Source organism: Dendropsophus ebraccatus, chromosome 9 (genome assembly GCF_027789765.1).
Source record: "Dendropsophus ebraccatus isolate aDenEbr1 chromosome 9, aDenEbr1.pat, whole genome shotgun sequence".
In the NCBI taxonomy this organism is placed as follows: Eukaryota; Metazoa; Chordata; class Amphibia; order Anura; family Hylidae; genus Dendropsophus; species Dendropsophus ebraccatus.
The window spans coordinates 49,834,983-49,861,652 of record NC_091462.1 but is presented as its reverse complement, the minus strand read 5'-3'; the positions used below and the strand labels follow the sequence as shown (position 1 = coordinate 49,861,652).

General features: G+C 40.8%; 1 protein-coding gene across 2 annotated transcripts in view; it reads right to left on the bottom strand.

Moving 5' to 3' along the window:
* The window catches only part of ITGB2 (integrin subunit beta 2), a 57,729-nt gene that overhangs the window by 16,703 nt on the left and 14,356 nt on the right, over nucleotides 1-26,670 (bottom strand). The window contains exons 1-11 of one of the 2 annotated variants that reach the window (XM_069985229.1): nucleotides 25,872-26,089; nucleotides 18,250-18,310; nucleotides 16,719-16,810; nucleotides 13,902-14,085; nucleotides 12,407-12,577; nucleotides 9,677-9,918; nucleotides 8,240-8,395; nucleotides 6,928-7,023; nucleotides 1,849-1,938; nucleotides 549-686; nucleotides 81-268 (exon numbers count right to left, since the gene is read on the bottom strand). In XM_069985229.1, the coding sequence (XP_069841330.1) occupies nucleotides 81-268; nucleotides 549-686; nucleotides 1,849-1,938; nucleotides 6,928-7,023; nucleotides 8,240-8,395; nucleotides 9,677-9,918; nucleotides 12,407-12,577; nucleotides 13,902-14,085; nucleotides 16,719-16,810; nucleotides 18,250-18,307 (1,415 nt within the window). In that variant the 5' untranslated portion in view covers nucleotides 18,308-18,310; nucleotides 25,872-26,089. Of the gene's footprint in view, nucleotides 1-80; nucleotides 269-548; nucleotides 687-1,848; nucleotides 1,939-6,927; nucleotides 7,024-8,239; nucleotides 8,396-9,676; nucleotides 9,919-12,406; nucleotides 12,578-13,901; nucleotides 14,086-16,718; nucleotides 16,811-18,249; nucleotides 18,311-25,871; nucleotides 26,090-26,670 lie in introns of those variants that run through there. The other variant, XM_069985228.1, reaches the window with a different exon arrangement.

The following is a 26,670-nucleotide window of genomic DNA, read 5'->3' as shown; positions in this document are numbered from 1 at the left end:
GAATTCCGACAGTTTTACTCCATGTGAACTGGCCCTAAGGCATTCTTTGTAATAATGAAACTAATATTGCTTCATTTTACCTGCAGATCCCACAAACAACCGTTCCACTGGAGTTACACGCCTTAGGATTTAAGGCATCGTTACATTTACAGTCACATGCCGTGGTTACTTCTACCTTCAAGTCGTCTGAAAGTCCCAGAGCACGAATTGAAAAGTTTTGTTGGTTAGTAAGGCACTGTTTCGCTGTCACTTTGACTTTAAATGTTATCTGAAAAAAAAGCATGATAAAAAATATTAACAAACTTTGCAAATGTTAATGTAAAAACTAAACTTCGGCTGAGTGGCATCAGTAATGGGTGACACAGGCCCCTCTGCTGCCAGTCATGTCGGGAACTGCAGTGCATGAGCCTCTTAGTAAATTGCGCGGACGCATGGGGACAGGGCTTTATTTAACACCGGCATACCAGTACACCCATCTTAATATATGTCCCCCAATACATTGTTGTCATTCTGTGTTTGTGTCCACAGTTGCACTATTATTCACTTACCTCTTCATTAATCTTCACATTGCTGCAAAGGCCTCTTAAGGTATTTTTATTAACACCATTGGAGCAATAGGAATCATACACAATATCAAGATTATCTGGAGTAATTCCATGGTCCAAAATTACCTCAGATGACAAGTTCTGTCAACAGATGAATGAATAAGGTGTCATTTTAGTTTACATTTTATTTCTATGTTTTGACTAGGAGTTGTGATCTTTTGGTTTAGGTTATGATACTAGTGTGAACAGAGCCTTAAAATGATGTGAGGGAAAACTAAACTAGATATACCTATACATTTGGCCCAACCTCAAATTCTACAAGCCTGCTGAATAATTTCTTGCAAGTGCACAGATACAGTATATCTTAACAGCCCAATGGTTCATCAAATGACTACCCGGTGAACTGCCATTGACATCCAGCGTTCCCCTGTAAACCAACAGGGCTGTGTTCCCTTGTCAACCAACAGGGGCAACCTGTTGGTTTACAGGGTAAATTCACACCACGTAATATTTCGGCAACTGGCAATGACGGACAAAAAAAATCACATTGAGCTGAATACTGTTATAGTGGCAGCCATAAGCTTGCCAGTTATAAAGCTTCTCCCTGTAACTATTAAAAAAAACAGCTAATTACCCAAACCAAAATGACCATAAATAATAAAAAATATTTAACATTTTATTAAATATATTTTACAGACATCATACATACACAGACAACCCCTTTAATAAGATGATTTGGCTCTTTTAGTAGGTCATTATATGACTAATCATATGTTGGTGTCTTTGTTTTATAATGGGATGTCACAAGGCGGTTAACTTCCTCTATAATAATCTGTTTTTATAGCAGTATATGGCTGTGTTTACACAAAGTCTTTTTTAGGTGAAAATATGTCCGTTTTGTTCATGAAAATTATTTGCGACCATCATAAAATGTAAAATAATGGTTGTTGTTTGGCCTTAAAAAGACATTGTGGGAACATAGCCTACAAGTGGTTAGTCTACAGAGATTTTTCTGAACTCTGTTGTTAGAGCAGGACCAGAGTTATGTATTTCAGCCCAAGTCCTGCTCCTTATCATCCCGGCATAGTAGCTGTGCCCACGAGATGAGAGAGGCATCCCCTGCAGACACTTTCCTGTGATGCAATATTACACTAAGGGCCTTCAAAAAATCAATAGCAATTTGAAGTATACCATGAGTAGTGGCAAATTCATGCTCACGCAAAAGCCATTTAGCAACAATTAAGTCAAAATCTACCAAATTAACCAGCAAAATTGTTCAGTATTGTAGTAGAGAACTACTTACCTTATAAGCCTCTGTAATCAACTGGACAACATTACTAGAATCAGAAGATAATTTCCCAACTACAGATTTTGGAATCAAATTACTGAGATCCTGAAAAATAAAGCATATATATAATTATTTGTGTGTGTGTATATATATATATATATATATATATATATATATATATATATATATTTACTTGTGGGGTATACAACTGCAGCAATACCAAATGTGCTCCATTTGCAGTTTGTAAGGAATGACCCACTTACCTTAATATATTTCATATTACAGTTTAAAATAAAAATAATAATTTTTATTTAAATAGCGCCAACAGATTCCACAGCACATTACAATTCTGGGGGTACATACATAGACAAAAATGTGACATTACAGAAATATACATATAATTATCAGCCATACATGAGGAGTGAGGTCCCTGCTCAAATGCATCAGCTTACAGACTATTAGGAGGGAGAGTGAGACAATATGGCAGAGGGGCAAAGTCCTTTCTTTTTAGCATGGTCCGGCCATCTTTATAAATAAGGCAGTGCAGGTAAAGGTGGGTAAACCTGTCACCAGCCAATGCCTGCCTGCTACAGGTCTAAGTGCTTGAATACCTGGCGTATGTATTTGGGGGAGGGGGGTCAATTTGGAACCTGGTAAAAACAGATGTGTTTTGAGGGCACGTTTGAAGCTTTGTGTATTGGAGGTAAGCCTGACAGCCTTGGGTAATGCATTCCATAGAACTGGTACAGCTCGGGTGAAGTCCTGGAGACGGGAGTGAGAGGTGCGGATCAAGGTGGTTATTAGTCGTAAGTCATTAAAGGAGCGTAAGGCACGGGTAGGGCGGTAGACAGAGATGAGGGAGGAGATATAGGGAGGTGCAGCAGTGTGGAGGGCTTTATGGGTGAGCAGGAGGACTTTGTATTGTATCCTGTGTTTAATAGGGAGCCAATGTAATGACTGGCACAGGGGGAGGCATCTGTATAGTGGCTGGACATGGAGATGAGCCTGGCCGCTGCATTGAGAATGGACTGGAGAGAGGAGAGTTTAGAGGAAGGAAGGCCGATTAGTAAGGAATTGGAGTAGTCTAGACGGGAATGAATCAGAGCGACAATGAGAGTTTTAGCAGATTCAACAGAAAGGAAAAGAGATGTTTTTAGATGCAGATTACAGGAACGTGAAAGAGATTTAATATGAGGAGTGAAGGACAGATCAGAGTCAAACATAACCCCAAGGCAGCGGGCTTGTTGTGTAGGGGTTATGGTGGCACCACAGACAGAGATGGAGATGTCAGGTGGGGGGGGGGGGGGGTTAGCAGAGGGAGGGAATAGAAGCAGCTCAGTCTTAGAAAGGTTTAGCTTTAGGAATAGGGAGGACATAGCGTTAGAGACGGCAGACAGACAGACAGTTACCGGTGTTCTGTAGAAGAGTGGGGGTGATATCACGGGAGGAGGTATAGGGCTGGGTATCATCAGCATAGAGATGGTACTGAAAACCAAACTTGCTGATGATTTGTCCGATGGGTAAAGTGTAAAGTGAGAAAAGGAGAGGGCCCAGGACTGATCCCGGAGGAACCCTGACTGTAAGGGGAAGAGAAGATGAGGAGGAACCAGCAAATGATACGCTAAAGAAGTGGTCAGAGAGATAGGAGGAAAACCAGGAAAGAGCAGAGTCCTTGAGGCCGATAGAGCGGAGCGTGGAAAGGAAGAGCTGGTGGTCTACAGTGTCAAAAGCTGCAGATAGATCCAGGAGAATGAGCAGAGAATGGTCACCTTTAGATTTGGCGGAGAGGAGATCATTAGAGACTTTAGTAAGGGCAGTTTCTGTAGAGTGGTGAGGACGGAAACCGGACTGAAGGGGGTCAAGGAGAGAGTTGTCAGAGAGGTAACGGGTTAGGCGGGAATAGGCCAAACGTTCCAAGAGTTGAGAGATAAAAGGAAGATTAGAGACAGGTCGATAGTTGGCAGCACAGGATGGGTCTAGGGAGGGTTTTTTTCAGTAATGGAGTGATGGTGGAGTGTTTGAAAGTCGAGGGGAAGATGCCAGAGGAGAGGTAGAGGTTGAAAATTATAGTTAGGTTAGTAGTGAGAGAAGGAGAGAGAGAGACTGGACAAGGTGTGAGGGAATAGGGTCACTAGGGCAGGTGGTGGGGTGAGAGGAGGAGAGGAGTCTGGAGACTTCCTCCTCGTTACAGGGAAGAGGAGGAAATACAAAAGGGAATTGGATCATCACTACTTGGGGACTGGGAGGTGATCTCCTGACGGATAGTATCTATCTTTTCCTTGAAGTAGTAATGAAGAGAAAGGGAATCTGCGTGGTGTAATTCACACTCCAAGCCGCTGACACTGTTAGATGCTATTAGGTCAAGGAGACACCTGGTACCTTTCATATATCCTGCTGTGCTTCCAGAATGTAGAAAAATCTTCTTCTTTGATTCAAAGAGGCGTTCTCAAGCTTCTGATCTGCTACAAGCTTGAATGCCTCCTCTTTATCCCCCCTTCCTGCCTAATTGAGACCTGGAAGCTGGGTCCCAGGAAGGGTGGAGGTGTTACAGCTTGGAAAAGCCTCTTTGACTCTTCATACTATAGCATAAAAGCATTTTTCTACATTCCGGGAGCCCAGATGAATATATAAAAGGTACCATGTGTATCCCTTACCTAAAGTTTTTGCCGCGATTTAACTGACTGCAATGGCAATCCATTGAAGTCAATGGGAAGACGGACGTCTAATGCGCACAATGCTATGAATAACGGACGTTTTTACCACAGACGTCAAAATAATGAACATGATCATTATTTTCGGACATCTTTTGCAAACAGCGGACGTTTTTTATTAGTTGTTCACACGCAGTTTTTATTTTTCCACCGTTCTTTCTCCGTTTTTAGTATTAAATTCAATGGACCTTTCAATTAAGACACAGCCAAAGAGCAATTAGTAACCACAAACTAGAATAATGTACAAACACCAGTCATTGCACTAAGGGGAGGCCAGGCTGCTAAATGACGTCCGTTGTTTTAGACTCAAAATAACGGAAATCATTCTAAACAGAGCTGAAAAAAAACATTGTGTGAACATAGCCTAACAGTGTCAGCAGTTTGGAACATGAATTACAGATTCCCTTTAAATTAGAGCTCTATTGGAACTATGCTAGTGAAAAAAAAAATCATCAAACCACCTCTACATAGGCTGAAAGAGATAGAATGTGTGACTTCACAGAACCATGAGTGGCTCCCTGCTAGTCAGCTGGGACGACTTATGATCTTATAATCCTTTCCTGAGATGCTAATTGGCTAAGAGGTAGTTTGTGAACCACAAAGGACAGGTTTTCTTTAAGATGATGTTGAAGAGTACATTCGCAAAGAATGGAATTATTTGAACCTAATTGAAGTATACTAAAGGAGTTTTACAGGCAAACTGAAAACATTTTTTAGTGGGTCATCTTGAATTAAAAAGATACAAGTGTATAAGTACCCCCTCACTTCTCTGTAGCTCCTGCTGTTATATCTTCTGTCGGGACCTGAAGATCTTACAGTGAGAGCTGCAGAGGTAATTATTATTATTATTATTATTATTATTATTATATGCAAGGGGGCAGTAAAGGAAATTTTCAATTTTCCTGGAAAATCCCATTAATTCCTTCTAGGGACAATTGTTGAGGATTGATTCCCATATACTAATACGTGACCCATGCAGAAACCATATACTTAAGGACATACAACTGTTCTTCTTAGACTGATTGTAGCCACTCAGAATCCTTACCCCTGGTGGACCCATGATATCCCACTCCAATGCTGCATGCAGTCATGAAATCCTGTTACACAGTTGTGTAAGTCACTTTATAAAAGTTTTACTTTGGTAATTTGCAGTCACTTTTGAGAAATGTAAAAGAGTATATATAAACTAGCACATAGAGATGGTGGGATGAGTAAGACTAAATCAACTTCCTGTTTGTCATTGCAAAACTGAAATCTGATTTCCTGCTATGCCTAACACATAAGTGTTTACAGTAACTAAAGTTTTACACCATATAATTTGGTCACTAGGGTCAAGACTGGGGCATGTGTTCTCCTATGTTGTTTCCCAAATCTACCCAATAGTGTAGCACATTACACCCAGGGTGCTAGGGGTCTTAAAGATGTCAACAGTAAGTGGTGCATTGTAAGAATTTTTTTTTTATTAAATGACATCTCCTTTCTACAATTTTTAAATCATATAGTTGTATCCAACAAGAGCGTCATCAATGTCAGTATAAAGTAAGTAGACACTTAAAAAACGTTTATCTTTTCTATCCAATGGCACAGCTCAATATTATCAGTCCCTTCCTGACTTGAGTGTTATAAGGCTATGGCGAGAAACATGCAAGTTCTTCCTGAGACGTATTGGATTTTGCTACCATCCTCCTTCCTTTATGCCTCATGCACATAGCAGTAATACAACATACAGTGGAACCTGGAGGCACAAGTGCAGTATCCACATAGCCTTTATTAAAGGAGAAGTCTGGCAAAAATTTTTATTAAAGTATTGTATTGACCCCCAAAAGTTATACAAATCACCAATATACACTTCTTATTGCGGGAAATGCACATTATTTTTTTCCTTGCATCAAGGCTTCACTTCCTGGATAAAATGGTGATGTCACGACCCGACTCCCAGAGCTGTATGGGCTGTGACTACTGGAGAGGATAATGACAGGGGGATGCTCAGTGTCCCTCCAGTGCCCTGTGTCCCTCAGTGTCCCTCTGCCATCATCCTCTCCAGCAGCCACAGCCCGCACAGCTCTGGGAGACGGGCCATGACATCACCATGTTATCCAGGAAGTGAAGCCTTGATGCAGTAGTAAGTGCAGGGAAATAAGCACTTTATAAGCATTTCCCGTAATAAGTGTATATTGGTGATTTGTATAACTTTTGGGGGGCAATACAATACTTTAATAAAAAAGTTTCACCAGACTTCTCCTTTAAATGTGTCTAATTTTTAAAATATTTACATAAAAGAGATAAATAATTTAGAACATATTTCATACGGCAGCACCCTCAAGCCCCTTGGTTATTTTCCAGTTCATGTTCAATGATATTACCTGGTTCAGTTATATATTACCTGGTATGTTTTAACCATATTGGACGTTACCGCAAACACAACTTGGATGTTATTTTCTGAAAGCTTCTGTGCCAGCTGCCCAACCGATGGGTAATCCTGTATGAAGCAACAAACACATTTATTAGTTTAAATATCATCTATTCAATATGTGACATAGTGGTGTACAGCAAGATATGGGCCTAGATTGACAAATACCGTCTAAGGCTATGTTCACACAATGACTTATTGTGGCTGTTTTTGCATAATATGGCCATATTTTTTTCCTAAAAAGTGACAAAAAAACAAAAAACCTTGTTTGGACATAGCCTAGTCCCAAAATTTCGGCAAGCAAATCCGCAATGTGAATACAAGCCAAGTCTGTAACATTAATAGGTTTCATAGATTACTAATCTTTGGTGATAGACGAATTTCTAGGATCCCCATTGATCTACACAGTTAAAGGACAGTAGCAGGGGTGTAGCTTAATGCTCATGGGTATGAGTTGCCACTTCCTCCTGATCAAAGTCATTTTAAGTAACCAGCAAAACTATTAGGGACATGGGCAGTGTTTCCTGTACTGGTGTACAGCACCCTAATATTTAGCTAATCTACAGAGCCACATAACATCCAGGCACATTGTATTAAATGGCAGCCAGAGAAGGCTGTTGCCTACATCCCTGGTAGTCCAGGGCAGTAAAATGGTTATATATATATATAATCAGTATAGCTTGTGGAGTATGACCATAAAGGTGTTAGTGGCAACCTCTGTGGTGATCCAGGGTAGTGAAAGAGTTCTAGGGAATAAAGGGGTTAACATTAGTATACATGCTAATTTTGGCCATTTAGAGGGTTAATGTCAGGATTTTCTAGCTAGTAAATAGAGCCAGACAGCTTTCATATACATCCCGGACACACAGAGGGAAAAGAAGGAAACTTTCTGCAAGTGTGAGAACATCACAGCTTATCTGGGAGCTTGTTGGGAGAAGATTGCAGGATGTTTTGTACAGCCCTTCTTTTCTCCTCTCTGTGCTCACTCATCCCCTTCAACCCCTCCCCCCTCCATAGAGCATAGTGATCAGAGAAATCTGGCTTCTTCTGAAGTGGTGTGGGGGGTAGGAAAACAGCGTTTTGAGTACAGAATAAAACCTATTAGAGTTTGTTTTAATCGCTTGTGCTATTGACGCTTATTATTTTCTGACATTTAAATGATGTCATCATTTCCACAGAGATTGTCATACTGTAAAAGTACTCATCCATCAGTCCTGAGCGACATTCCTCGACAGTCTAAATCATAATCCAACCATTACAAATAGATTAAAGTAAAAGCACTTACAAACTCATTGGATTTTTTGTACATGTTCTCTTCCAGGTGACATGCTCCATTATTTGGGGTCAGAATAGCTGCAAGCTTCCCATCTCCAGCAATATGGAAGCCGTCATCTGTAGCATATACCAGAAGCCTGGTGACGTTCCTCCATCCAATCTTGTCCTATGCAATTTAAATGGTTATATTAGGTCATTTCATATACAAAGACTCTTTATTCACTGTAATTATCACTTTCAATGTAGGAGAACCGTAATAATAACCTGCAGAGCTCTGGAACAATTGGGATTTACAATTTAACTTTGGTTTATCAATAAAGTACAGACTGCAGGTTGCGGGAAACCATCCTGTGCAGGCTGATAACTCCATATGGGAAACTAAGGGGGTACTCTTGAGATCTTACCCCCATAAATTAGATTTAACATATTTTTTAATCTCATAATTCAATTTAAGGTAGAATACCTGGGCAGATGGCAGGGCCCAAAGATCTCATGTAATATGCTCCAGGTTGTCAGTTGCATGGTAGATAGAAAAAAGGCTGACCTGTGTCTTTTGCCAAAGCACCAAAATATACCTGGAGCCTGCCGTGGTTATCTGCCAGTATTGTTACTGATTGTTGCCGTTTCAGTAACACTTTGACACCCCTAGTGCTAATCCTGGTTAGTATCTGCTGCTGTAAATAGCTGGGAAATCTAATACTAATGCTGTTAATAAATTAAAATAAATACAGCTTAAGGCCATGTTCACACACAGTATGTTTTCAATAAATAATGGCCATTGTTGCAGATTGCAACACCGGCCGCTAATTATTGAAAGTGTGAAATGACATTATTTTCTAGGGAACAACGGCTGCAGTGTACACACTCTGCAACTTTGTGGGTAGCATGGTGTCTCAGTGGTTAGCACTGTAGCCTTGCAGCGCTGGGGTTTCCTCCCACACCCAAAACATACAGATAGGTGAATTTAGATTGTGAGCCCTAATGGGCACAGGGAGCAATAATTGGCAAAAGTAAAGTGCTGCAGAATCTGTGTGCGCTATACAAATAAAAGTATTATTTATACACTGTGGCCGCTTTTCTGTGCTCACATGTCTAGTTTGTGCGGCTGCTATTCAGTGAACAGCGGCCACACAAAATAGCCTATGCACACAATGTAAAGTACAGCTCCTGGACGAACTTTACATTGTATTCTATGTTTAATTGGAGCACGGGCACACCCTAATGTGCCTGCACTCCAATTAACATGAAGTGATGCTCATCAAAGACAACAGACAGCGGTCATTCTGTGACACGCCTGTGTCACAGAACAGCTGCTGTTTTTACATTGTGTGAACCTGGCCTAAGGCTATGTTCCCACATAGAATAGACATAGAAATTTTGGTCAGCAAGTCACATTTATAATACTAAGTATAATCAGCACCAGAAAGTAAGTAGCTACATCTCTCACCCCACACACTGCTACTTGCATCATGGCATCCAGTCCACCTTCCGGGGAATCCAAGTTTCCAGATATCTGCTGCAACCCAACTTGCTTTATAAAGTTGTTGCCATCATCTGTAAGCCTGAGGATATGCTTGAAGGAGAATGGTGGCTGACAAGGTACACTTTTATCTGTGCAAGGGTGCTTTAGTTGCTCCGGATGTGTGCTTACAAATGGAAGCACAGTTTTGTCCACAAAGGATCCAAAACCTGAATGATAGAAGCCAAATAAATAAAATGGATGCAATTAAAGGGGTATTCCGCTCAAATATATCTTTTGATATGTTGCTGCCCATGGTGAGACTAACAATTCATTCCATACTTATTATCTATTCAGTCTTCTTCCCCCAGTTCTGAGCTGCTGCTTTCTGCTGAAGGCACAAAAACGGTGTGAGAGCTTTTCTCTCCATCTTCCCCTCTTCCTCCCTTCAGAGACAGCTGATGTAAACAAGTCCCTGGCTGGCTTTATCTGCAACATTGTAGCTACTTTGTAATGCTGGGAGGGTTAATCACAGTAAGTTCAGTAGCAACTTGACCTCAGATTAACCCTCCCAGCATTACAAAGAAGCTACAATGTTGCAGATAAAGTCAGTCAGGGACTTGTTTACATCAGCTGTCTTGGAAGGCAAGGAGGAGGAGGGGGAGATGGAGAGATTTTTGTGTCTTCCGCAGAAAGCAGCAGCTCAGAACTGGGGAAAAGAGACCGAATAGATAATAACAAGTATGGAATGAATTGTTAGTCTCACCATGGGCAGCAACATATCAAAAGTTATGTTTGAGTGGAATAACCCTTTAAATGTCTTTAAAGGGGGTTATCTAGTGCTACAAAAACATGGCCACTTTCCCCCAGTTCGGGTGGGGTTTTGAAACTCAGTTCCATTGAAGTAAATGGAGCTTAATTGCAAACTGCACCTGAACTGGAGACAACAGTAGGGGGAAAAGTGGCCATGTTTTTGTAGCGCTGGATAACCCCTTTAATTTCAGTATGGTATTATGATCCCAGGGAAACACAAACTATAAATTGCAATATTATTAAAGATACTGCTAGGAAATATTAAAAGAGATGAGTTAATGATGGATTTTTTTTTAAACTCAGAACTGCCCTTTGGGTTCCCTGAACCCAATGGGAACTGTAACACAACGTAAAAATAAACCTGCTGCAGAAGCATGCAGCATTTATTACCTGTCTAACTCAGTTCTGCAACTACAAAAAAACATTTGTTTTGGGGGTCTTTGTTTTATATTTTGTGGTTGTACTTCCAGGGTTTAGCAGTTGCTCAGTACTACAAGTTCCAGAATGCATTGCTTTCCCTAACCTGTTCATCTCATTCCTCCACACTGCCCATTCCCTGCCCAAAGCTGTTGCAGAACATCTAGGCTGTGTTCACACATTGCAGTACTTTATTATTTGCAGTCCTGCATCATTTCATTATGTCCCAGCCCACACAGTACGCTGTACTCTCTAACGTCCATACTGGAAAGAGTTTTTTTTTTTATTATTTAATTTGGTCATTGCCACTTTTTTTCTTCTCATCACCATGCATATAATATGATCAAGCATCTTTTATCTTTGAAGTTGAGCCCACAATAAGGACTTTATCCGATATTATCTTTTACTGGATATACGGTTTATGCCTTGTTTTTTGTGCAGGTGGGATTGGCAGTGCTGGCTCTAATCCTCTGTTCCATTTAGCTTTCTTTTATTGCGTTACTATGTCAATTCATTGCATAATTACTGCATCATTTTTGCGAAGATGCTGCATTATTGCAACACTAATGCAATGAAAGTCTGTGTGTGAACATTGCCCTAATTTGCCTCTAGACTATTGCACAGTGAAGGTGCAACACCTGCTTCTATTATTCCTCTAACCACAAAAAAACCCTTTATTGAAAAATAAATACCAAAAAGTTTAAATTGTATACAAAAAATACCAATACTTATTAGTTCATCATGCCCAAATATCCAATTAAAGCAACATGTACACAAAAGACATTTAAAAACAGGGTATAGGGTACCGTAGCATAGTACAAAAAGTGTCACAATAAAATGCTGCACATTGGGACATCAAATACATCCATAAATAAAGTGACTCCAATGTTAAATTATATATATAATAAGGTGCTATGTGTATGGAAAATATTAAATGGATGCGGTATTGAGCAGTTAGAATTGTGTTACCCAATAAACAGCTAGATTGCCAATTATAAAACCTAGTTCAGACCACACATATACAAAGGAATCAAGTCCCACATGCAAAAAGTCCCCTACACCTGCTTCTATTATTCCATGTCTGCTCAGATGTAGGCTGGAGGGGCTGGTCAGATTTGTTGAGTCACTCCGAGATGTTCAGTCTGTGACATCAGAGGATGATGCGTTGTCACAGGAGAGAGGGAGAAGCTGGATAACCCCTTTAATTTAAATACATTTACATTGATACCGGAATACCCCTTTAAATGCCTTTACCTTCCTCTCAGTAGGGAGGCTGGACTAAAAGCGAGCTCCACCTTCCTTCTAGAAAGTTCCTAGAATGCTGTATCATCCCTTCCCCAGCTTTTGGCTTTGCCTGGCTACAACTGCATGTCACAATATACAATTCTTTAATGGATACATACATTTACGCAGTAGCGTAATTCTTTAGTGATTTTATATTGCTGAATGACAGTTTTACCAGTTGTTCAAGGAACAAGTAATTCTTACCTATCTGGGCAGACTTGGTGATTCCATTCAAAGCGCTAAGTAACTGGTTTCCTAGTTTCTTTACATTCTCGAGATCATCAAACATGGAATAGGAAAGGTCCATAAGATAGTAGAGATCGACAGGATAACCTTCTGCTCTTCTAAATTTCACTGTAAACTCTCCTGTCTTACCTGATATTGTGACATAGAATGTTGGTTTACATATACAAAGTATTTAGCTCCGTGCAACTCAAAATAGAAACAATATAAAAACAAGGGGGCACATATGGACAATGTTCTGCGGAGCGGACTTCAGTGTTCCTGGCATCACCATTCGTGAAGATGGCGGGAACTTTGTATCAGTGTAAATCTTTGCTTTACTGTACTGTACTGTAGAGTGCTTAATACAGTAAAATCCTAGGTGTATTGCTCCCTGGGAGCAATACGATTATGCAAAAAAGAGTCCATGGAGCCTCATTTAAGAGTTTCGAAACACAGGACTAGCCAGATATCCCTCTGGCCAAGGGGTGACTCCTGTAAGGAAACCACCAAAACCACCATATTAAGTGGCCTTATAAGTCAATGTAATGACAAGCCGAGGCCAGTCTCGTGTTTCAAGAATCTTAAATGAAGCTCCACAGACTCTTTTTTGCAAAATAGAGCAACATGGCAGCACAGAGACCATTCAACTATCTAGTATAGCTATTTGAAGAAAAAAACCTTTGATATACAGTATTAGGCTATGTTCACAGTATGTATCGGACCGGCTGTTCCATGGCCCAGCCGGGTCACGGTACGGCCGGTCTCTGCACAGATCATACGGCCGCAGTGTTCTGATGCGGGTGCATTAGCGCGCGCCCGCATCAGAACACTCCACAGCACACAATGAAGCAAGCGGCCGGGACCGCTCGCTTCATTGTGTGAACTAACAGGTCTTTCTGTGGCCGCTATTCACTGAATTGCGGCCGCAGAAAACTGACATGTCAGATATTTGCGGATCCACATGGGATCCTGGCCGGAGCGCATATGATGTGTATATGCTCCGGCCGGGATCCCATAGAAGAACAGGCAGTGTTCACAGGTGTACAAAGTACGGCCGTTGTTGCCGATTGCAACAATGGCCTACTTTTTACGTAGTGTGAACATAGCCTTATAAAGACTGAAAAGACTGGTCAAAAGTTTCGAACAGTCGGTTCTAAACAGTCAGGTCAGAACCCCACCGATTGTTAGAATGAGCCAGGAGAAGTGCGTGGCTGGCTCACCAGTTAGGCTGATTGATCGATCTACTTTTTTTTTATTATAATCTTTCTATAATAAGACTGTGTTATTTATTAAGTTGTCTTTCAGATAATGTTAACATACTATAATCATCAGATCAGTCTTCTGGCGGATGAGACAGATATCAATTAGCTATCTTAATTTAGATATCTACCTTACTGGATGAAAAATGGCCAGATAACTGTATGTATCTTTTATATATATTTTTTTCAATTTAGTTTTAGTTTCTTTGTTTTACCTGGTCGCAATAGCAACTTGATAGTTTTGGGAGTCAGCTGTACTTTCTCATTGAGAGGTTGGGGGTCTTCAAACAAAATTTCACTGCCAGGGTCAATGATATTGCTTGGATCACAGCCTAGACGAACAAGACTGCTATTGGTGTCACATCGCACTGAGTCAGACTCCCCGGCTTTGGTGAAGTCCTGAAAGTCAAACATTAAAGAAATTAGACAACATTAAAGATAATTAGTAGCATAAAATATAAAATTCCCATAAAGCACTAGAATAATAACCAAACTCGAATGGTACAATTATTTTTTTTTTACATTGCTCAGTACACTAAATTACACAGTTTTAAAAATACAGTAAAATTCATAGCCATATAGCCATAAAAATATTATAGGGATTTATAATAATATCAGAGGCAATTGGCCCATATTCATTCTTTGTGTACCTTACATTTTATGGCATCTTTTCTTATTGATTCATACAAGTCATGCCAAAAATGTCTTAAAATACAAGCACTAACTCTGGAATCTGCACCCATTGGGAGAATGAGGACCAACAGGAGGAGGTCCTGTGACAGGAGGTGGTAGGGATGGCAAAAAAGGCAAGTGTACGTAACTTCTATAGAGGTTAATGGGAGTTAAAGTGACTCTGTATTCACAATCTGCCCTCCACCCCTTCCAACTGCTTGTACAGTCAGATAGATGCTTTTTAATCTAAGATCTGTCCTGGGGTCCGTTCGGCAGGCGATGAAGTAATTGTCCTAAAAAACAACTTTTAAACTTGAAGCCTTGTGTAAAATTGGCATGGCCTAAACTGTCTGTGCCCTAGGCCTGCAACGCCCCTCTGCCCCCCCCCCCTCCTCAGCATTAGGAGTGCCCCTGTGCCCCTGGCCAGGATTTCTCATATTAATCACTTGTCTGAACACTGCACAATCCAGCACATGTGCAGTGTTCAGACAAGGGATGAATAGGAGAAATCCTGCATGGGGCATTCCTAATGATGAGGAGGGCAGGGAGGAGGGACGGAGAGGCGGTGCAGGCCTAAGGCACAGATACTTTAGTCCACACCAGTTTGACACAGGGCTGCAAGTGTAAAAGTTGTTTTTAGGACAATAACTGCATCACCTGCAGAACGGACCCCAGGACAGATTGCGGATATAGAATCGCTTTAAAGAGGTTGTCCAGCTTAAAAATTCTGTGGATAGGGGACAAGAGATTGCAGAGGGTCCCACCTTCATACTGCCCGACGATCTCCAGATCTGCCCCCAGCTCCTTTGTTGCAAGTAGAGCCACGGATATGGCACGTGACCACGTCTGTATTCATTCCGTATGGAGCCGCTGGAAAGAGCTGCATGCTATATTCATCTGTCTCCGGCAGCTCCACAAAGAATGAATGGAGTACAGCAAAAGTCACCTATTTTATCATCTCAAATGAGAATGAAATTGTTGCTCTCATTGGAATAAATAGAGGAATTGTGTACATAAGTGTCTGCATGCTTCACTAAGTATATGCACTGGTCACGTAGACCAGAACAAAGCCAATAGCTGCCTTATTGAGACATAGGTAAATAAATGATTTGTACATTGTGGAGGTGGCTAATGGGCCATAGAATACATTTTCATTTTTTTAGTCAAACCTCTGGTCTTGGGGCATTGCATGATAATGGAAGGGTTGCCTTTTTGGGAGAGGATGGGTACAAAAAGCATCTTGACATTATGTTACCAATTGCAGGCTGTGTCTAGTTAAATCCTGTGGCTGCTGTGGGAGGAAATACATATTTTGGCTTACCGCTCTCACCAATACTGCCGTACTGTCATTGGTGTATAAACAGCATAGAAGCAGCAGTCATATCCACATTGTGTAGACAATATCTATCAGCGAATGTAGGCTCTAAACTTCCTTCCTACACAGCGAGGTCTCATAAAAGCTTTACATAGGAACCAGGTAGATCACTAACAGCTCAGCAATGACCAAGGTTTGATATAACAATTCAATAATCCTAGGAGACATTACCAAAACCCACCTAACCATTTACAATTCCATAATTCTGTATAATAATGTTCTAATACCGATAATCAGGTCAATTCTCAACACTTCTAGGTAAATACGTATATAAAGTCATAAAGTTATATCTACTGTATGCCAAAGATTTCTTTGTTGCCTCACAACAAAGAGTTTACCAGGGATATATATTTTTTATTTTTCATATTATACACATTTAAAATAAAAAATACATTATACTCACCTTCTCCGGTCCCTGCAGCTAATGCTAAGACAACTCTTGTTCCCTGCTAGTGATCTCTGTTTCCTGGTGATCTCATCAGTAACTGCCCACTCAGCCAATCACTCTGACCATGGCTGCCCCCGCCCCCTTCCCCAAACAACTCATCACAGGAGCCAGGATGCATGGCTGAATGACAACCAAAAGGTTTTGGAAAAGCAGCTCTAGGGGATTGAGTGGGTGAGTCTGATTTCTAAAAAAAAAATTTTATTGTGCTCTAAGGCATATGGAATAGAAATGATGTATATTAATATCAACTACTATAGCTTCACTAGGATTAAAAGGGTTTTGAAAACCATTTTTTAAATTAACTATAGAGGTTGGTTTGCCATATATCTATTTTATTCATCTATTGATCTTCATCTATAAGCCACAGCATTTAATACAGAGATTGTCTCTAAGGCTGGATTCATATGTTTTGTAGTGTGTCCATAATTGCAATTACAGGCAGTACTATGGACCTATTCATTTAAATGGCCCCATTCACACGTATTCTGCAGGATACCCCTAACTACATGTGCTATGCCTTTAAACAAAATAACTTACCAATTGCTTGCACCAGGAACAGTGTTGACCTGACTGGATACATTCCTGGCAGGTGTTTGCTTTAGTCTTAGTGCATACTGGGACTGTAGAAGCTGTAACAAAATGTGATTTGGAGTTACTAACGTTTTTAAGGTAGGTGTACTTATAAAGTAATTAAAAACCTGCATGGTTTTGTTACAATAACCCTTCAGAGAGGTGATATGGTGAGTTTTGGTCTCTCATAGCTGTTAATGGGCCCCTCCATGGTGCACAGCAGGGGCCTAACTAGATATGGCTGGACCCCATAGCAAACTTTTGGTTGGGCCCCCTTCCCAATTGACAACTAAGCCATCAAGTCAGGAGTGCTTGCAGTTAAAGGGACATTTGCAGAACCCGAGAGGCCCACTTGGCCACCAGGTGCTGCAAATGATGACAGCTCAGGTTGCCCTGTGTATTACAGGATGCAGTGGGCCCCATAGCAGCTGCTATTGCTGCTACAGTGGTAGTTACATCCCTGTTGCACAGCTATTTCTCATTTTCTCCATTTTAGGGGGCTAGGCCAGAGCTGGGTTTGCCAGGAGTAGTCACACCTGAGCTACCTTTCCCTTACTTCCCAGACTAATCACAGAACAGTACCTACTCCTTTCTGCTGTGCCATGACTTAGTGTTGGAGAGAGTGTACTGGACTAATCAGGCTGGCACTGAGTTTGGGGATGATGTACAGTGCCAAGAACTTTATGGGTAGTCAGATAAGTGGGAAGCTTTGATTTTTAGTTTTTAGGCACAGCCTGGAGTCTGGCTCAGCTTGCAATGACACAGTCCTGGCTTCCTCCTGCACGCAACTCTTATCAATGTCCATAGAACATGCAACAACATGCTAGGGTAAGGTTTATATAGGAATTTTATAGAGTGGGACTTATTAAGAAACCTAAGCACTTAAATAGTGTAATTCTAAAGGGCATAACTAGGTGAGCCTTGAAAATACAAAGAAGCCACTAACCCCTTGTGGTTGTACTCCAAAAAATCCAGCCATCTAATGCCTTTTTCTCCGGATCCGAATGGAACAGACAAGAACTTTAGCATCAATGGAGGTCTGGTGAAGGAGAGTCGGAGAATACCAGAGTCATAGTATCGGCATAGCAGCTTTATTTGAACCACATGTTTTGAGATTAACTCTTCGTCAGGTCCATCGCCAGTCTGCTAATCAGCACCCGTAAAATCCTCCAACTCTCCTGCACCAGTGGAGCTCCCTTGATGCTAAATTTCTTAACTGAGAAACCTTGGGACACAGCTCGCTCATAGTATTGTGTAGATATCCATGTATGGCACATGGCCAGTGGTGCCAGGCAGATTTATTAAGAAGGGCGGAACCCCTTAATAAATGATAGGCAGAAAAGTTAAAAATGTTTAAGCAGAATGAGACTGACACAAACCGGAAAACTGGAATGTATTATTAACATTTTAAGGTTTTAGCTTGTGAGTTATTTAATTGTTATCAAGAGTCACCTACAATGAAAAAGATAATAATTATTATATTATAGCAATTACCTACCGAATTGAAGACTGATAAATTCAGCTGATATCAACAGGAATACAATACACCGGGACATTTCCTGAAATAAACACATACTTGATCATACAGCGGCTGCAGTAGGGAATAGCTCAGGTGGAGTCTCAAAGATCACATTTAATGCTGAAACTTTTTTCTTGAATAGTAACATGATGCTATAAAGATTCTCCTCTAAACATCACAGTTTTAGAAAATACTATTAGCAAATTCTACATACATATTCTACATACATAACCAGTTTCAATTTACATAGAATCCAATACATAGACCCATACAATCGTGTGTGTACAGTGTTTTGTTGAATCAGATTTCACGGTTAACATTCATGTACATAGCTATTTACTGACAGGGTCTATTCAAACGTCAGTATATTTTTGACTCTGCAAATTTGAGTACGTACTGTATCCAGATTTTTTGCTGATCCACAAAAATGAAAAAGTGTGGTTAATAATAATCACTAATTGCGGATGACATCCCCCAAAATACGGATTCTATAGGGTTCTTTCGGTGTGTCTATGGAGGGATTTCGGTCAACACTAGGGCCTGTTTTTTTTTTGGTGGTACGGATCACAGCCCTGTACACAACTACGGATGTGTGAATGGGGCCTTTGAAGTACATTGATCCTATTTTCTGTCTGCAATTGGGGATCCGCAATTGTGGACGTGTGAATTAGGCCTTCAAGAATCAGTCAAACTTTCCTATATGCAAGAAAATGCACCATTACTTCACAAATAAAGAAAAATATCCTGAAATACTTCACAATTAAATTGGTTTTGTGGAGAGTAATTTTTTTCAATACACTACTTTAAAAAAAAAAGTTATTTCTTTGTAATAGAAATTCATGAAAATACATGTATCCTTTTTTTGTTTATTTACCCACTTGAGGGGAGACATGGGCCCCTCTGCTGTCACCAATGCCCGTGTCGAGAACTGTAGGGTTGGTGGCAGCAGAGGGACCCCTCACTGCTGCCACTCATTGAAAGTGGTTAAACAAAAAAGTGTGCATATAGTTCTGATACAAAGTAGTATATTAAAGCAAGGTATAAAAAATTATTAAATAAAAATTACTCTCCAGATTACCCCTTTAACTTATGCAGCCTTACCACAACTGTACAATTTATTAAAGATGTGATTTAAAAAGGTCAAGGGTCTATGCAATAGAAGTTAGACATCATGGTCTTATCAGAGCCATAGCTGTACTGAATTTTCTATATTTTTTTCTTTTCTAAGCCCTGTCAGAAAGGTGCCTGGTATGTGACTGGGAGCCTAGACATCAACTGGGTGTTCACCACAGCCTAGTTCTCAAGAACAGTGAGGTTCATGGTGAACCTGCCCTGGTGCAAAATTCACGCAGAATTTTGGGTATAAAAGATTAATTTTACTCAAGACAAACCTGAAAAAGGGAACACATATAATAATAATAATAATAATAATAATAATAATAATAATAATAATAGAAAAAAAAATGTTTTTCTCACTATACTGTACCTAAGATAAAAGAAAAGGAAATACCAAGAAGGCAGACTAGATGGACCTGCTGGTCTTTTTCTGCCGGCAATCTTCTATGTTACTAGCATTTAAAGTGTCACTGTTGTTATAACTTTCAAAATCTAAACAAGTTTGCAATTTACATTCAATATTTTTTTAGTTATCATGCTGTAAATTAAAGCTATACTTACTTGTATCCAGGTCCAGTCTCCTGAAGGCAGCTTTTTAGTTTTGTGCTGGTTGAAAAAAAGAGGCTAACCACATGACGTCCCGGCCTGTAAACACGCTCGGCGGGGATGATTGACAGGCAGAGAGGCCAGTAACGTGCGCTGACAGACAGAGAGTGTTGACTATACACGGGCGGGGTGCTGCCCAGATGACTACCTGCCCGCCTCTGCCTGCCACGCACCCAGGGAACAAAACTTAATTTTCTCTTGTATAAAGCTGCTGCTGCTGCAGCCGATACATGCCATGGGCTGCACAGGAGCTTTATATTGTGCTCCAGGGAATCATATCAGCCCAATTGGCCTGACTGGTTCCCTATAAAGCATATTAAAGTTTACAGTAGAGGTGCATGCAGTGATGTAATATTCCCTGCTAATAAAATAATGACATAACCAAGCAATCATCACCGCTTTATAAGATAGGAAAACCCCTTTGAGAACCATACATCAGATATAGCCTTATAGACCACCCTGACTTATAAGGTATACAGTGCCTTGATGGTGAATAGCCTTACATGTTGTGTTATACTGGTTGGCTCTGAGCACAAAATGTTTATCCCTTCTGTTCTTTACATGCCATGGGGTGAAAGTCAGGTTCTAACAAGGCAAGTGTATAGAAAGAAAAGAGACCCTGCCATCCTTCTAATCTTCCATAATCCTTTTGTCACAACCGTAGGTAGCGCTCGGCCAGGGAAGGGACAAGTGGACACAGACTGTGAGCCCTGACCTTGGCTCTGCCAGGTCAAACAGTCCTAGGCAATGGTGGGCAGCTGGGCCGGCAGTCCCTAAATTGTGACAGGCGAAACATAAAACAAAGACAAGACAAGACAAACAAACAAACACCAAGGGTAGTTGTACAGGCCGAGGTCAAAACCAAATGAGCAACGCAGTTCATAAACAGGATCCAAGTCGCATGGTCAGAAGGTACAACAGGCAAAGTCAGGGAATAGCAAGACAGAGAATATAGAAACCAAGGTTTGTTTAGCACGCTTCCAAAGAAAGACTTATAGCCAGCTAGGATTACGGAAACTTGGGAACATTATATAGGAGGTCAGTGGTCCGGTCTAGAATGTTCTGTACCGTCACCTTGATCCTCACCATAAACACATGCACAGTAACTGATTTGACTGACAATAAACTGCAGCACAACTGCTGGAATTTAAATCTCCCACCAGGTGACGCTGCCACAGGTTGCCAGGGACACTGTTGGATCTCCCTCACAACTAGGAGTGAGGCAAAGAAGAGCCAGAGTGTGCTTCTGCAGCATGCTCGCTGTGAGTTCTGGAGATCCGGGGAGCGTTTCAGCAGTGGACAATGCTGGAGTGCGGCAAGGTAAGTAACACACACCTTATAATTATCTCATATTACCCACTAAATTGATAACTATTGTAACTGGTACAATTAAAATTAAGTATCCTCCTCATCATTCACAGAATAGTTGACCAGCTCCTCCGCAATCATCAGATCCAGTTGACCTTTCCCTAATCAGTATGAGCAGGTTATTTGCTAATCTTGATCATTTCCAAGTAAGTGCAGCTCATTTCTGGTTTGCATACATTAATATACTTGAGTCATATTCACACCCATGTGTGATTTACATCAATACGTTGCAGGTCTGATAAAAATCGGAACTATTTTTGCCTACATAAAATTAACAACATAGCGATAATTTCGTTTTTACAAAGATATATATGAATTATTGATAAATTGCCTTAGCATAAGCGAATTGTGAACTGATCCTGCAGTATATCACTATAACATCTCATACAATAAGTATGCATATCAGATTACTCAGAACAGATGTGAAAAACACAAACGCTGTTTTCTCAAGCACTGTGGGCAGGGCTAGTGTGACTCATCTCGGGCCTAACACAAACTACACTATTCTGTGGTTTTTGTCTTACTATATTTCTTTCTTTTCAGGCCTGCTTATGGCTATGGCTTTTACTTCACACAGAATGAATGCTTAATCTATGCCTTATCAATGCTCCACTTTTCCTTTTGGTTAGTTTTTACTACTCTGCTATATAATCACTGTAACTTGTTTTATTTTGCAGCTTCAGTATGACATCTCATATTTCAAGTCATTCGTTGGACCTTATAATGTCAAAATACAGTAGTTGTGTGATGATCCAGCCCATGTTGGCTGCAATTGGGGCCCTTTAAAGTGACACTGCCACCCCCTTTTTGGATTATGACTTCTCTACACAGATGTAATGGGTAAATTTAGCAGTTTTTATACCTTATTTTATATCATACGTCATGGTGATTGTTCCAGTAAAAAGTAATCTTTTATCATCTGCGGATTATGCTATCTGGGCGGGGCTTCACGACCGAATCGCCCCACCCACAATGCCACAGTTGGATCCTCTAAACAGCCATTGGAGCAGGCCACCCTAAAGGTCTAGGCCCCACCCCCTCTAGGTTGGCCCATACCAATGGCCGCTGAGGGGGCGAGACCTATACACTGATGACTGCACAGGGCGGAGCCAGCTGAGTTGTAAGCGTGGCTAAGTGGCGCTTCGGCCGTGAAGCCGAAGCCAGATAGCACAGTCCACAGATGATAAAAGATCACTTTTTACTGGAACAAGCACTATGACGTATGATATAAAATAAGGTATGAAAACGGCAAAATTTACCCTTTACACCATTTAAACCTGAGGGTTTTCCAGAATTATAAAAAGTAAAACTACTTTCTTGCAAAAACAGCACCACACAGGTCCTTAGGTTGTGTGTGGTAAAACAATTCAGCTTGACTCTCTAAAGGCCTTACTACACAGGCCGATGTTGAGCATGAAGCAAGCGGTGACCTGTCAGATCAGTGCTCGGCTCCTCCTTGTTTCTTGCTCACTGACTGTGCTATTACGGACACAGACACCGAGCGGGAAGAGCAGGGTCTCCTATTACATGGAACAAAGAGCAGCAGACTGTCGCTGTGCTGATCATTTTGGTTCAGCACTGATTGGCAGAGAGGAATGTCAGGGAGCCGGGAGCCAGAGAAGCATGCAGGAGCATGGCCACGTAACGTATTAGTCTGGCAGCTCTCGGTTAAGTGAGAAGGGGCTTTAAATACTCGGGCTGAAGGAAAATCCACTGCGAGTATGTAAAAACCCATAGAAAATTACAGTACCAGGAATCGCAGCGGATATAATCCGATATGTGTGAAGCTTCCCTTAGTCATTAAGCAGACTTGTCTGCAACCTGTTTGTTAAATGGGCACTGTCAAAAAAAAAAAAGTTCTCCAGAGAAATGTTAAAAGTTTTGATCAGTCTGGGAGTTCTGACCCTCACTAATTGTTAGAGGTGGGAGAAGTGTTCTCTGCTTTTTTTCTCTCTCTCTTTTTTCCCTCTTTTTCTTTATTGTAAGGGTCCTATTACACATCCCGATCATAAAGTGTAAACGAGTGCTGATCTGCTAGATTGGCACTTGTTTACTGAGCATTTACATGGGCTGACTATTGTGCAGCAAGGGATGCACGGACATTGTTAGCAATGTCTGTGCAGCCCTTGCCTTTACTGTAAAATAATAAAGTATTTACTTACTTTACCACGTTCCCCGGTGTCCTCTGGCCTTCCCTGGTCTCTGCAGCTAATAAAGTAAATACTTTATTATTTTACACTATTATTATCAGCCGTCGCCCGTGTAGCGCTATTACACGTAGTGATGCGTTCCCAACGCCCGATGATTTTAGGTCAGGATCTAAAGAAATGATCAGCCAATGATCTTTTCAACGGCTGATCGTACTCTCTATTACACAAATCGACAATCAGCCAAATCGGCCTGATTCAGCCGATTATCGATAATAGGACACAAAGTCTAAGGGTGGTATTACACAGGCCGAGCAAGGCCCAATAATACCTGTAAACGAGCAGTGATCTGCTAGATCGCCGCTCGTTTACTGGGCCTATTACACGTCCCGATAATCGTTAAACAAGGGCTGCAAGGACATCGTTACCGATGCTGCTGCTGTGGTCTTCTTCTCCCCGGGTCACGCCCCCGGGTCAGCCAATCACAGGCCGGGACCGCCGCGGCGTGCGATTGGCCGGACGGCCTGTCAGCTGACAGGCCACTCTGACGTTACAGCGCGCGGGACCCGGGGAGAAGAAGACCGCAGCAGCAGCCCTGGAACGTGGATGGGTAATGTATATCGTTAGTCGCTGCCCGCGCACCGCTATTACATGTAGCGGTACGCGGTCGGCGCCCGACAAAAATAGGTCAGAACCTATATCAACGATCAGCCGGCTGATCGTTGTATTTATTACATGGAACGATAATCGGCCGAATCGGGCCAATTTGGACGATTATCGTTCCGTGTAATAGTACCCTAAGGGTGGTATTATACGGAACGATTATTGTTCGAAAAATCATTTAGTGTAATAGCAGACAATGATGAAACGTCCAACGAAAAATCGTTGGTCATTTAATAATTTAATAGAATTTGGACCTATTTTTATTGTGATCGTTCGCAAATCGTTCACATGTAATAAGACATCGTTCCGCCGTTCGCAGTAGCAAGGAACGCAGTGGCGACGACAGGACGAACGCAATAATGTTCATAAGTAACGATCATCGTCCCGTGTAATTGGGTGAACGGTTCCAGGTCGTTTGCCATATCGTTCGTTTATCGTTAATCGTCGAAAAATTGCTTTGTGTAATAGTACCCTAAGTCAGCAGAGTGATAGTGAATGCAGTCAGGGAGTTAAGGCCCTATTACACAGAGCAATTATTATTTAAAGATTCGCCATAATGATTGAGATAACTAGCTGTTTTATCGGGAACCATTCTGATGTTATTACATTCACTGATAACTGATCATTTTTGCAGTCGTTAATCATTCCTCAGGACGACCCACACATCATCTTTTATCTACCAATGACTACCAACAATAACTTTTTGACTTGTTGAAAGACAACAATGAATGATTTTTAATTTGTCATTTGATTGTTGGATGTTACTACAAGGGCAGATTTTCATTAGGTCTGAACATCCAGACCCCAACTGATCAAAACTTTTGATGTTTCTAGCACATGTTAAGTCACAGGAAGGAAGGATGAAATTTATCAAATCATTCATATTCTATTGTTCTTGTAACGGACAAGTACCGCTTATGCCTTAAATATGCACAACAAATGTAGCCAAATGGCGCACAATGTATAATATGTTTAAGCCTGAACCGGGTGCTTTGTGAATATGTTAGCTTCTAGGTTTGTTTGTTATGTACCAAGTCAACTTAGGCCAAAAAAATTAACTTTTTTTTTTTTTTTTAAAGTTTGACTAATACACTTTGGAGAAATTGTAAGATATACTTAAGTGAGGCACTGTAAGGCTAGGTTTACATTTTGTTTATGCTGTATATTCCCGTTACCCATCAGCATCCTGTTCTTGGTGTGGATATCGATGGATACATGTGATGGACACACAAGGATGGATGGATACATTTGATGGATATGTGATACTGCAATAGACAGCATAAGTGCAATGGGAACAATGTGCAATGGGAGCTTAAAAACAAATTCACGGGGAGCAACTTCATGGCAGAGATTTGCAACAATTTCACATCTGACCTTGATCATACAGCATTGAAGTATAAGATCTGTATATCAAAAATGGGAAAACCTCAAACCAAAGAGCATAGACAAGAGCTTGCATATCATAATATCCTGATCAGCCATATCACATATTAGTAGCAGGGAACTTAAATAGTCTGCCGCTGTCCTATCAGTCCGTCATAATTTAAGTTCCATAAAGACTAAGATTAGTTCATGTCCTGTGTTATAGTTTAACTAGTTATAGTTAATCTGTTATAGTTTATCTAGTTCCAGAAAATTATCCAATCAATCGTCAGTTTCCGAAGCAATGCTTTCAGCCAGACACATATGCCATACCCTTACCTTTTCTTTAGGCTTCCCATCTAATGCATTTAGCTCATGTTAAATGAATGTCATTTGGAAAGTTTGTAAATCACATATAGTGTGTTCAATGTGGTAACCAAAATGTTCTGCGGTATCAGAGTCTTCCTCTTTCTGATTTCCTCTGATAGTACTGAGGCTGCTGTGGGAGTGAAGCAACAACCTCCACATATCATAAAGTATCTTACAACCTACACACCGAGAGATATAACATGTAACACAAAAGGAAAGATCTACTAGTCTCAGAGGAAATACACAAAATGATGGTTGCAGCATTTGGTGTAATATCCTCCCCTTCCTTAATGTTATTTGTTTCTAACTACATGGGCGTAACTATATTCATAGCAGATGCTAGACAGAGGGCTAGGAGGCCAACACGGGGACCAGCATTGCTCGAGCGGAAGCCCGACAAACTGCCAGAAAATTATAGATGATGCTGACACTTTCATTTATGTCATTATGTCGGTATATTCACATTTTGCTCTACAGTTGGATATGGAACCCCTCATTCTTGATAACGCTTGGGGTCACAGAAGTCAGGACCCCGCTCACATTAATCACCTTAATTGCCCCCCACACAAAAAAAATTGTCCCTACATATAGATTTACAAAGCTAATGAGTTCAATGTATCAATTTGCACTGATTCCCTTCTAGATTTAGATGCAGAAAGCCAAAGCAGTGAGCTGTGCACTCTAAAAAAAAAAAAAAGAAAAAAGATTCCAACTATTCTAAAAATATATTATAGAATATATTAATCCACAATTTGGAATCTATGTAATT